This window comes from Loxodonta africana, chromosome 18 (genome assembly GCF_030014295.1).
Source record: "Loxodonta africana isolate mLoxAfr1 chromosome 18, mLoxAfr1.hap2, whole genome shotgun sequence".
In the NCBI taxonomy this organism is placed as follows: Eukaryota; Metazoa; Chordata; class Mammalia; order Proboscidea; family Elephantidae; genus Loxodonta; species Loxodonta africana.
In genome coordinates, this window is record NC_087359.1 from 47,002,358 (window position 1) to 47,015,627 (window position 13,270).

At 51.8% G+C, this 13,270-nt stretch overlaps 1 protein-coding gene across 2 annotated transcripts in view; it reads right to left on the bottom strand.

Annotated features, from left to right (window-relative positions):
- Positions 1 to 4,367: 4,367 nt before the first annotated feature.
- The window catches only part of CUEDC1 (CUE domain containing 1), a 97,174-nt gene continuing 88,271 nt past the window's right edge, over positions 4,368 to 13,270 (bottom strand). For both annotated transcript variants that reach the window (XM_064271286.1, XM_064271287.1), the window contains exons 10-12: positions 12,709 to 12,767; positions 11,783 to 11,853; positions 4,368 to 9,565 (exon numbers count right to left, since the gene is read on the bottom strand). In XM_064271286.1, coding sequence (XP_064127356.1) covers positions 11,786 to 11,853; positions 12,709 to 12,767 — 127 coding nt within the window. In that variant the 3' untranslated portion in view covers positions 4,368 to 9,565; positions 11,783 to 11,785. The remainder of the gene's footprint in view (positions 9,566 to 11,782; positions 11,854 to 12,708; positions 12,768 to 13,270) is intronic.

Genomic DNA, 13,270 nt, shown 5'->3' on the forward strand with positions numbered 1-13,270 from the left:
AATCATGACCAGGAGGTCTTTTGTTCTGTTGTACATAGGGTCCCTATGAGTCAGAAATGACTCAACGGCACTTAACAATAATAACATCATATTAGTTTTTCTTTCTTATATATTATGATTGTATATTAAGAAAACAAAACAAAACAAAAAACTCATTGCCATTGACTTAAGGGGACTTCTAAGTCAATTGGCAAAATAAATTCTATTATGAAAACATTCTGCATCACACTTTGAAGTGTGGCGTCAGGGGTCTTAAATGCTAACAAGCAGCCATCTAAGATGCATCCATTGGCCTCAACCCACGTGGATCAAAGGAGAATGAAGAACACCAAGGTCACATGATAACTATGAGCCCAAGAGACAGAAAGGGCCACATGAACTAGAGACTTACATCATCCTGAGACCAGAAGAACTAGGTGGTGCCTGGCCACAACTGCCCTTACAGGGAGCACAACAGAGAACGCCTGAGGGAGCAGGAGAACAGTGGGATGCAGACCCCAAATTCTCATAAAAAGACCAGACTTAATGGTCTGGCTGAGACTAGAAGAATCCCGGTGGTCAAGGTCCCCAAACCTTCTGTTGGCCCAGGATAGGAACCATTCCCAAGGACAACTCATCAGACATGGAACGGACTGGACAATGGGTTGGAGAGAGATGCCGATGAAGAGGGAGCTACTTGTATCAGGTGGACACTTGAGACTGTGTTGGCATCTCCAGTCTGGAGGGGAGATAGGAGGGTAGAGAGGGTTAGAAACTGGCAAAACGGTCATGAAAGGAGAGACTGGAAGGAGGGAGGGGGCTGACTCATTAGGGGGAGAGTAAATGGGAGTATGTAGTAAGGTGTATGTAAGTTTATATGTGAGAGACTGACTTGATTTGTAAACTTTCACTTAAAGCACAATAAAAATTATTAAAAAAAAAAAAAAAACTCATTGCCATTGAGTCGCTTCTGACTCATAGTGACCATATAGGACAGAGTAGAACTGCACCATAGGGTTTCCAAGGAGCGGCTGGTGGATTCCAACTGTCAACCTCTTGGTTAGTAGCTGAGCTCTTAACTGCTGTGCCGCCAGGGCTCTGTGATTTTATATATATAATTTAAACAGTACAAGCATTGTGGGCCTGCTGCTTGTGAGGACAAGGAGGGTGAAGGGCATGGAGAGAGAAGATGAGAAACCAGGAGGCAGAAGTGCCTTCTCTCACCTCCATGCTGCTGCTCTTGCTGCTGCCCACCCCCCACCACCCCACCTAGAGGGCCCACACCATCTCTTCCTTTCAAAGGTCAGTTCTGAAGGCATGGGCAGGGGTGCAGCACACACTCAGCCAGACCAGGTGAGAGCCCCCGGGATGTTCTCCCTTCCTCCCTCCCAAAGCTTATCTCTTTCCCAAGTGGTGGCATCCTCAAACCTCTGTTTACTTGTCTGAGAATGTCTAACTGGGCTTCTTTGAGGGCAGAAACCTGGGCTCTGATCCCTGCCTCTCCACACCAGCCTGTGCTTGGCCCAGAGCTAGCTCTTAAAAAGAGTTTTCTAGTGAACAGCATGGATGAAGAAAACCAAGTTAGGACAAAGAAGGCTGAATTGACCTCAGCCCCTGCTCATCACCTGCCCACATCCCACCCTCCCTCCTAGGCCCAGCTTTGAGGCCTTCCCTGGGTACATGGATAGGAAGGAAGCTGTAGTTGAATGGAAACAACCCCCCAGCCCACTGTTCACTGGGCATCCCGGGCATTTCCAGCCCTGGCTGCTGTTCCTCTGATGGATGGATTCCTTCTATAATCCTCTGATGGATGGATTCCTTCTATAATCCTCTGAAGGACTGGCTGAAGTGCTCAGCTGCTAACTGAAAGGTCAGTGGTTCATAACCCACCGGCCACTCCATGAGAGAAAGATGTGGCAGTCTCATTCCGTAAAAGATATATAGCCTTGGAACCCTATGGGGCAGTTCTATTCTGTCCTATAGGGTCGCTATGAGTTGCAGTCAACTCAACAGCCATGGGTGTGGTTTTTATAATCCTCTGGTCCTCAGCTTTGTCATCTATAAAATGGGGATAATTACAGTACTCACTGTATATCCTTATTGTAAGGAGGCAGTGGGTTAAGACCTGCCAAGTGCTTAAGAGACCGCCTGGGATAGTAACTGCTAAATAAATAGGAGTGATGCTGGTCATGGTTTCTGACTCCTCCTCAGTGAAGAGCATTCATGTCCCAAGAATCACCCCTTATAATGTACAAAGTGTTTTCATGTGGTTGCTCATTAGCTTCTTAAAAAAACATCTGCTCTGTCTGGTGAGCCAGGTGTTGTTGGTTGTTGGGGAGACAGAAAGGAATAACAGTGGCCTTGCCCCCAATCCAGGAACCCTGGTAGCACAGTGGTTAAGCACCCAGTTGCTAAGGAAATGTCAGCTGTTCCAACCCATCAGCCGCTCCATGGGAGGAAGATGTGGCAGCCTGCTTCCCTAAAGATTTACAGCCTTGGCAACCCTATGTGGCTGTTCTGCTCTGTCCTATAGGGTTGCTGTGAGTCAGAATTGACTCAATGGCAATGGGGTTTTTTGGTGGTGGTGGTGTTTGGTTTGCCCCTAATCCAGTTCAGGCAGAGGAGAGAGAAACACACTACTCCCACACCTCCCCGGGAGATCTGTTTCCTTTTGTAGTTAAGGAAATGGGAGTGAGCCGGGCCTGGAGCACCAGTGAACTGAGTCCTCTCCCATGCTCTCACCCCAACCTGGCAACAACCTGGCCTTGTATTACTGGAATCCCTCTGTAGGTCTCTGCAGCTGAGAGGATAAGACCTCTGGAAAGCAGACATTTCAGGGCTAGTATGGACCCTTCTCTTCCTTTGGAAGTCAGAGGAACTCAGTCTTTGATGTGCACATGAACCTCCTGGGGATTCTGACTCAATAGGTCTGGGGTGGGGCCTGAAACTCTGCATTTCTAGAAAGCTTCCAGGTGATGCCATTGTACCAGTCTGCACAGAGGGTAACCCTCTCATCTGAGTTTGCCCAGGATCTTCCCAGTTCTAGCACTGAAACATTCATAGCCTAGGAAACCACTCAGTCCCGGATAAACCAGGACGGTCATCCTACCCACAGACCATACTTTGTTGTTTTTTTAAAAAAGCTTATTTATCTATTTATTGTGCTTTAGGTCAAAGTTTACGGCTCAAGTTAGTTTCTCATACAAAAATTTATACACAGATTATTATGTGACCCTAGATGCTATCCCTGTAATGTGACCACCCATTCCTCCTTTTCACCCCCGATTTCCCATGTCCATTCAACCAGCTCCTGTCCCTTTCTGCCTTTTCATCTCACCTCTGAACAGAAGCTCCCCATTTAGTCTTGTGTATCTGCTTGAACTAAGAAGCACACTCTTCACGAGTATCATTTTATCTCTTACAGTTCAGTCTAATCTTTGAAGAGTTGGCTTCAGGAGTGGTTTTAGTTCTGGGTTAACAGAGTCCAGGGGCCATGTCTTTTGGGGTCCGTCCAGCCTCAGTCAGACCATTAAGTCTGGTCTTTTTACTAGAATTTGAGTTCAACACCCCACTTTTCTCCCGCTCCACCAGGGGCTCTCTGTTGTATTCCCTGTCAGGGTGCCACAGACCACACTTTGGATAGCAAGGTCAGAGCAAGGCAGACTTGTGCTGAGTTTGTACTGAGCTCCACAACTTGTCACTCCAGAGTCCCTGGAATAATTCTCTGACCTGATAAAGTATTGTGACTCTTTACTCTCAGGAAGGAAACCCTGGTGGTGTAGTGGTTAAGTGCTACAGCTGCTAACTAAAAGGGCAGCAGTTCGAATCCACCAGGTGCTCCTTGGAAACTCTATGGGGCAGTTCTACTCTGTCCTTTAGGGTTGCTGTGAATTGGAATTGACTTGATGGCAATTGGGTTGCCCTCAGGAAATGAGACTCAACCCCAGGCCTCTGCTTTCCAGGCAGGGTAGATGCTGGTTTCATGGGGTCTGAAGTTTGTATAAACTTAGTGACCCTTTAAGAAAAAAGGATACAAATCTTTTTTTTTTTTTTTTTTTTGCAAATTTTACAAAATATTTGACCAGGTGCAGGTCTCTGTGGCCTAAGGCGCCCAGGTGCTCACAGCCTCCTTCTGGGAAACGGAGTTCGGCCTCTTAGCAGCAAGCGACCGCCACTTCTGCAAGATGGCCACCAGGTGGCAGTAGATTCACACAGCCCCCCTCAGACCTCCATCCCCAGAAATTTCCCAACTCGTCCTCCAGCTGGCTCTGCTGGCTAATCCAACAAATGAATCTGTGCTTCGATAATGGGTAAAATGAGTTCATGTGCTTCTCTCTGGGCAGCATATTTGCCTTTTAATGGGAATGCTAAGAGATTGTTTTTAAATCCAGATAAAGAATGCTAATAGGGAGTTGTAGGCATAGTGTTGGACTACAGGTCACTTTAGGGCTGTTTTGGAGCAGGTGGACCTTTCTGTGCTCCACAGATTGCACCTAATCAGGGGTCCTAGGTCTTTCCACTTGCCCCTTTTCCAATATATAGCTTAGTGGTTAGGTCCTGGCTCTGATGCTCAGCTGCCTGGGTTCAAATCCAGGTATATAGTACCACTTAATGAGGGTGTTGGAAACCCTGGTGGTGTAATGGTTAAGTGCTACGGCTGCTAACCAAAGGGTCGGCAGTTTGAAACCGCCAGGCACTCCTTGGAAACTCTATGGGGCAGTTCTACTCTGTCTTATAGGGTCGCTCTGAGTCGGATTTTTTTTTAATGAGGGTGATGTTGAGTAAGGACTTTAACATCTCTGTGCCTCAGTTTGCCGATCTGTGAAATGGGAGCACTAGTACTGCTTTTATATAATTTTTGTGAGGATCATGTAAAATAATGTTGCTATGATGCTGAACAGGTCTTGAGGGAGCTTCCAGACTAAAACAGACTAGGAAGAAAGGCCTGGTGATCTATGTCCAAAAATCAGCCAATGAAAACCCTATGGATCACAATGGAACATTGTCCAGTCCACAATCAATCATGGGGATGGTGCAAGACTCGGCAGCGTTTCGTTCCGTGGTGCACAGGGTCACCCAGTCGGGGCCAACTCAATGGCAGCTCATAACGCCACCACCACACTGGTAAACACTCAGTAAAGAGCTGCCATCATCCTCAGCATCCCACACTTTGCTTTCTCCCTTCCTTAGGCCAAATTCTCCTCCTGTCCATCCTTCCTGCCCTGCTTCCCACCCCCAACTCTGGGTCTGATAAGAGAACAGAGGGAAGGTTGAAGCCTCAGCATGAATATAACCAGCCCAGTTCTTCAGGGCACAGCATTTTCCCGGTCCATGATCACCTTTCAAATTGGGGCTGAGCTGAGCATACAGAGGGTGAGGGGCACTGGCTGGACCAGCACTTTTGTAGAAGATAAATCCACAAATGTCACCACGTGGAGCCAGGAGCCCAACATTTGCAGATGAGCGGGAAGTGTGAAGGTAGGTAACCACCCCAGGGTGGCCATCAGATCCAGCCTGTCACCCTCCGGGGTCCTAGACACACTGTTTCACCGGGGATCAGGGGCTCATCATCAAGCAGGGCCTTTATCTTCAGCACTCCTATTGGTCTGAGTCATCTTTTCTTTCTTCTCTCAATCTTTGTGGTTACAACCACCTCAATCTCGTCTATACTAATGAGCAAAAGGCTGTATGGGTCTCAAACTACATCCATGTTAAAATCACCTGGGATGTATCTAAAATCTGATTCCCAGGCCAAGTCCCAAACCAATTATATCAATCTCTGTGAGTGGGACCCAAGCATCAGAAATGAATTCAGTGTGCAGCAGTTGGAGAACCAATGTGCTGAGCAGTGTTTGTCAGAGTTGGTGTACAGAAGTCATGTGGGGAGCTTGTATAAACTCACATTTTGACTCAGTGGACCTGGAGTAGAGCCTACAATTCTGTGTTCTAGCAAGCTCCCAGAGGATACCGATGGTCTTGGTCCACGGACCAAACTTTGAAGTAGCAAGGGCGCAGAGCTGTGGTTTTCAAACTTAAGCGTGTATCGGAGTCACCTGGAGGGTTTGTTAAACATATGTCCCAGTATCAGACTTAGTAGGTGTGGCATGAGGCCCGGTAATGAGTGTTTCTAATACGCTCCCAGGTGACGCCAGTGCTCTGGTGTATCTGGCACACTTTGAACAGCAAAGGGTGCAGAGGATGGAACACAGGTTTTGGTTCCATCCTAGGCAACCCTAGGCCAACCTTCTGGCTTCACACCTTGCTAACTCTGTGATCTTGAGCAAGTTACGTTAACTTCTTTGAATCATCACTTCATCATTTATAAAGTAGCCATTATTGGCAAAATTAATTGAGCTAATATGAAACACCTAACACTGCCTAGTGCCCTGGTCCCCAAACAAATTTGATTACAAATTTGAAATACGTGGGGGAGCTTTAGGAAATACTGATGCCAGGGCCTCACCCCATAAAAAAATTAGTGTCGATTAATCGGCCTGTGGTGTACTGATTATCAGATTTTTTTTTTTTTTAAAGCTACTTAGGTAATTTTACTGGCTTAGTACATACCACGGCTTTCAAATTTTCCTGTGCATCAGAATTACAGGCTGGGGGCCTCACCCCTAGGGTTTCTAATTCAGTAGGTCTGGGGTGGAGTTCTGAATTTGCATTTCAAACAGGTTCCCAGGTGGTGCTGGTGCTGTGCTCTGGGAATTACACTGGCCCATTGTTGTTTGGAGACCTTGGTGGTGTAGTGGTTTAGTGCTACAGCTGCTAACCAAAAGGTCAGCATTTCGCAACCCACCACGGGCTCTTCAAAAACTCTATGGGCCTGGTCTCCTCTGTCCGATAGGGTCCTCATGAGTTAGACTCATGAGCAATGGGTTTTTGTTTTGTTTTGTTTTTGTTGGGTATTGTGGAGTCGATTCTGAACTCATTGGGATTCCATGTGAGAGGAGAACCGCCCCACAGGGTTTCTTTGGCTGTAGTTTTTACAGAAGCAGATCGCCAGGTCTTTCTTCCATGGAGCTGTTGGATGGGTTCAGACTGCCAACCTTTCAGGTTAAGAGCCGAGCACTTAACCGTTGTGCCACAGTGGCGCATAGCTATCAGTATTAATGCGCAGAGTCTGGTCGGGGTGAGTTTGTCCTTTGGCCAGCTCCAGACAGCACACCTGGGGCATCGCAGGCTGGCCCTGCTATGCCACTGTACAAGTCTACCTGAATCTGGTTGGAGGTGGGGCCAGACCATGATGTGTGGGAATCCTCTCTGGAGGGAAAAAAAAAGCCAGAGGAACAAGAGTCATTTGCCTGGGAGGAGACAGACTGAGCTGAAAGAAGGCATTATGAGGGTGATGGGAGTCTCAGCCTGGGTGACCCCAGCAAGAAGATGCGGTGTGTGGAAGCCACAGGAGGATTTTGGGCTCAACACAGGCAGAACTTTTTAACCTTGAGAACCACCATTTGGAAATGGGATCAACTACCTCTCGTGGTAGTGAGCTCCCCGGCGTGGGAGGCAGCCCTGCTGCGCTGGGATATGGGGGAAGCTAGAGGTTTTGAACTGCAGGTTCTCTGCAGTCCCTTTGAAGTCTGAGATTGCGCAGCCTGGCGGGCCTCCGGGTCACACCGTTAACCCAGAAGCTTGCTATTTAGGGAGGTGACCTGTCTGCAGCTTTGGTAACAGTCTGGCCTTCCCAGTGGCGTTTCCCTTGCCTATCTGCGAGCGGATTACTTTCCCCGAGCAAACAGGAAGGCGACAGCGCCAAGCCAAGCCAGCGGGTCAGCAAGGTTGTGGTTCTGGCAGCAGGTGTCACGTCCTGAGTAATGTGGGTAGAAGGCTGCGTCCTTTGGGCCTTAGACGCGCTGCGGGTTAATGGGGGCGGGTGAGGTGGGAGGCCCGTGGCTCCAAAGGCCAAACACTGCGGCGGCCGGGGAGGTGGGGTGGGGCGCAGAGGGAGTCCAGCCCACGTCGCCGGCCACATAAGAGCACCAAGAGAACACCAAGTCTTTATTACAGGAATTCCTATGAAACAGCTCCAAGAAAAAACCCACACATAGGAGAGAAGAAACACACACACACAGAACGCGGCGACTGGGACTTCCCCGCCATGCGCCAGAGCGCAGAGCTCCTCCCGTACCCCCCGCCCCAGCTCCCCGCGAGTCAGAGCCTGTCTGGAGCTCGGGCTGGCGAGCCTCTCCTCGCTCCAGGGCACAAGCCGGCCGCGGAGCAGCGCAGGGCCCGGCCCGCGCGCTTTCAAACTTGGTCACGCTCCGCGGTGGCGTGTTCCGGACCCTCCCGAGTCTGCCGCGGGGCCCGAGACGGGGAAGCCCGTGGTCTGGAGTCGGGCCAGGGGCTTCACCCGGAACTAGGGCAGGCGGGATGCGGTACGCCCGCGGTCTCGCGTCTGCCGCCGACCTGGGACGCCCCCGGGCTTCCCGGCTCTCGGGCGAGGTCAGCGGGTCCCCATCTCGAGGTGGCAGGCGGGGAGGGGCCAGAGGCCGTAACAGCCTCCCCCCCATCGGCAGTGGTAGGTGCCGGGTAAGCGACCATAGAATCGGTGTTTTCCTCCTCCGTTCACGTTCTTGTTCAAGGGACACCCGGCAAGCCCCTCTGCCCTAGGCCTCCCAACCCAGGCCGGCAGCGGCTTGGCTTTGTCTTCAGACCTGCACTCACCCCGAGTGGGTCTCTCCAGAGCCCCCCGCTGCCGACCCTTAGGGTACAGCAGGTCTTGGGGCCAGCTGAGAGTCAGAACCTGTTGCATGACTCCAGGGTCCCACCGATCATTGGCTTTTGTCTTTTAACATGCTAAAGACTACCCGTGCCTAGCCGAAGTCCTCCAGCCCCGGGGCGCCACCCTGCCCATCCCTGCCGGATGAAAAAGAGGCAGCTGGGGCCGTGCCGGTCTCTAACAGTGGCAGTTGGATGGCCCAGGCAGAGCAGTCACCTCTCGGCGATTCGTCCCCCGACCCCCTACCCGTCACTCCTAGCGCTCGACTGCCCAGGGCTCTTCCTCACAGCGCTCCGTGCTGGGACTGTGCAGATGGTTCGGCAGCCCCCGGGAAAGGCTGGGGTTCAGAAGGCCACGGAAAGGAAGGGCACAAGGTGCCCAGAAGGGGGTTGGGGAGGGGTGGGGGGCCAGGGGGTACCCGCAGCCCTGTTGGGGAGACGTGAAAGGGAGGGAGACTGGGGCTCCATCTCCGGGTCAAAGAGCCTCTGGTAGGATCACCCTGCCCTTTCACACTCCAACCTTTGCCTGCTTTCTGGATTTTTTTAAAAGACAGAGGGTGGTTCCTGTATTTCCATTCCTTGCCCATAGAACAGCCTGGCTACAAAAGGGGCTGTGATTGGCTGCTGCCTCTAGGGGGCCCCAGGTCCTCCCTCCAATCACAGCGGGGCGGCTCCGAAGTTCTACGCCCCTGGAAAGTGGTAGTGGCAGTGGTGGGCTGAACTGTGGCGGCAGAGTCACTGGGCCTCAAGACTCAATCAAGCACCATCTGTCCGGCTGCAGCTGGGCCCTTCAGCTGGAGGCTGGCTTTGCTCTCCGGCTGCTCCCACCGGGACAGATCATCTCCAGCGAGGATGCTGGCATCTGCGGAGGAAAGGGATATAAGTTTTTTTCAAAGGAGCCCAATGGTCTTTCCTGGTCACTGGTTCATGGAGAGATGGTCTTGGGCAAAAGCTACCAAAGACAGTAGCCCTCTGCCTTTTCCGGGGACTTTATGGCAGTCTTGGGACTCCGGCTGGGGTCATCCCACCCATCGAAGCTGCTGAAAATGTTCCACTTGTAGAGTAGCAGGGATTCTGGCAGAGATGAGGTGGGGGAATGGAATTCAGGTGGAAGCTGATGCACGACCAGGGCTTAGGGGTGGGAAATGCCTGGCCCACCCAATGACACAGCAGGAGCTCAGATGGCTTGACCAAGAGGACCTGGGGGGCAGAAAAGCAGATTGGGGCCAGAATTTGGGGGCCCCAAACACCAAACTGAGGGATTCAGAAGACTCTACTCAGGAAGCCCCACTGAAAGAGCAACAGAGAAATGGGACTAAAGTGGTGATTTGGTGATGGGATGAACAAAGGGTGGCAGTGAAGAGACCAGCAGCTCTTCACTAGACGATGAGTGTCTACCAGGATGGTAATGGAGGAATAAGGAGGAGATACGAGATGGGAAATTCAGGAGAGACTGGCTTTCAGGGAGTTAACTCCCAGGGCTGGAAAGATAATCACGAGGTGCAGCTTGGGGTGTGGAGCAGATCTGGGGGTGACTGAGATGGAGATGGAGATGCAGATTTGGGGGCCAACTGTACAGAAGTATTAGTGATGCTGTAAAGAGGGGCATGGTGCCCAAAGAGAGTGGGGAGTGAGAAGACTTGAAGGGGGTCGGGGCAGAACAGTGGAGACAGCTGGTTTTTAGAGGGTGGGAGAAGGCACAGGGAGAAATAACAGCAGAAAGAAAGGAGATCCAGTATACCCTGGTCACAGGAACCAAGGATGGGCAGTTTCAGGGAAGATGATGGCCATCACCAGAAGGATGCCAGGATAGGAGAAGACCCTGGCCCTGCCAGGTGGCCTTCCTGAGTCAATCCACGGGTGGTGGGAGGGCTGCCAGCCTGAAGTGGGCGAAGAGTTCGGTGTTCTAATTTTTTAAGTCAGGTGATAAAGGCAAACATTGAGGATTTGGAATCAAGGACCTGTTTTTTAAGATGAGGAGGAGGAGGATGTAGGCTTGAGGAAGGAGCCAGAAAGGGGGCAGCTGGAACACTCAGAAGAAAAAGAAATGATGAACCAGGTCCCAATAGAGGGGTGGCTTTAGACAGGACACATCTTCCCTAGGGACCTGTGGCAGCAACATTGAGTGGGAGTGGAAGCATTTCCCCTGGCATTCCGGGGCAGTGGGAAGTGGGGTGCAGCTCCGTGGGCAAGCAAGGCCTGAGGAGAATGAAGAGGTCTGGAAGCGCCCGGTGAGGGCTGTAGTGAGGGAGTAGACTAGAAGTGACATGAGGGCAAGAGGCACTTGTATGTACTTGTTCCCTTTGTGCCCTAGTTTATCTCACCTCCACTGCAAATCTCCTGGGGGCAGCAGCAGGCATTTCTCTATAGTCTGAAACACGGCCATCCCTGCTACACCATCAGCTCCAGAAAGTCTCATGGATTCTGACTCCTGGGGTGGGGACAGTGCTGGAGAAGGGCAGACAGGAAGCTTCCTGACTGCGGTAGGGGGAGGGCTGGAAGAGTCCTAGGGGAGGCCTTGGCATTCCCCATTTCTCTCCCAGAGGGATGCACAGGGAGGGGATGAAAAGCAGCCTGCCTGGGACCTGGGGCTCCAGCCAGATACAGCCCCTGCGGAGGGGCCGTGTCCTCATCCGGCTGTGGCCGGTTCCAGACCATCCAACCCAAGCTGGGAACCAGAGAGGTGTGTGTGTGTGCGTGCATGCGAGCGTGCATGTATGTGTGTGTACATGACTGCGTTGAGGCCACCTCAGGTTTTCTTAAATCATCCTCTTGGTGCTATGTGTCCTGGACTGCCTTCTCAACTGGGCTGTAAACTATTCCAAGGTCAAGAACACTGCTCCAGAATGCATCTGGCATAAGCAGGTGTGTGATTATCTTTTGTCAAAAGAATACATTAAAAAAGAAGAAATGCAAGGACTAATTCCCATGCAGAAGCCCATGTCCCCTGTGACCACAACTTCAAGGAGAGACCCAGGACCTGCGCTGCCCAGCTGCCTGAGCCCCAACTCCTGGACCCCTGGGAAGACACCTGAGTGTGGGTGGGGCAGTCCCTGGGCAGCAGGGTGTCAGAGCTCACCTCTTACTGTCCTTCTCTTAGGGCTTCCTCCACCTTGGGCACCTCCTGCTGCCTTCCCCGGAAGTCTTCATCTGAAAAACGGAGGGAAGCTGCCTCAACCTCTGCCCTGCAGGGCCTGGCTCAGGCATGTCCCCCAGACCAAGCAGGAGTGCTGGCCCAACTTCCTACCCCCTTGGCTTCAGAGGGCACAGACTGACCACCACATTGGCAATGGTAGGTCTGCTGGGAGAGGCAGCAGGGCACAGTGGGGGTGAGGACACCTGGTGCTGGCCTGGCTCCATCATGGAGCTCTGAGACTGTGGAAAGTTTCTTCTATCTCTTTGGGCCTCTGTTTGCTCACTGTAATATGAGATGGTAAAGTTGGCCTATCCAGATGATCCCCAAGTCCCTTCTAGACCATTTCTGGATGTCTCCTGTCCACCAAAGGGTTCCTCTGCTCTATGGGGTGAGTATCAGGGTTCAGCTGTAGGCCTGGCAGGGTTTAAGGAGGGGTCCTCTGGCCTTTGGGGAGGGATTAGGTCAAAGTTAAAAAGCCTCTGGATCCAGAGCCAAAATCCGCCCAGTGCTTGGTTTTCAAGTTGGGGCCCTGTCCACATGACTAGGCCTGTCTGCCCCCTTGGGACCCAAAACGTACTACCCAGAAACAATACCTGGCACTTCGTCTACAGATGGCGATCTATGTGGAGATGCCCTGGGGCCCCCTATCAGGGGTTGGAGGAAGGAAGGGAGACAGTATAGACCAGGTGGGGAGGATCCATTTCTCTGGGTCACCTGCTCACGAACCCTTGATGTGTCCCCCAGGTTGAGTGCTCCCTCCTCTCCATTGGTGGATTCACTCATGGGCCACCCAGAACCTCCTCTCAAAGGGCCACCACGCATAGGCAGGTTGGAGTTCAAATCCCCCCTCCCCCTGCCCCTGGCCTCACCATAAGCGTGACCCTCCATGTCATCCAGGAGATTGGCTGTGGACGCCGCAGCCCCCAGCCTGCCAGACCATTCAGGAAAACTGATGGGATGGGTGGGTCCTGCCATAGTCCTCACAGTCCCACCTGCCACCCACCCCTACCCCACCTGCTCCAAGCTCAGGAGGCTTCCACCACAGCAGCCTCTCCGCTCCCCACCCCAGGCTCCACGGAGCCTGGAATTTAGACAGCGTTCACTGGGGTCAGCTGAACAGCCCCTGACCGCTCTCACCCCCATCCTATTTTGGGATGGGGAAGACACTTTCTCCCTTCTCCCCTTTGACTGTTAAGCTTCTAATGTCCTGGGCCCTGTTTGGAAAGCATGGATGGGAGTTTGGATAGCAATGTGGAAAACCTTATTTCTACTCAAAGAACTGAAAGTGAGAAGGCGGGTCCAGTGTGCCTCAAGAGAGGAGGTGGGAGGACGCGTATCACTTCAACTAGAGAAATTAGGGGAAGGGTGTGATTTCAATGAAAAAAACGATTTTTCTCTCAAAGACACAAACTACCCAGGACAATTGAAAAA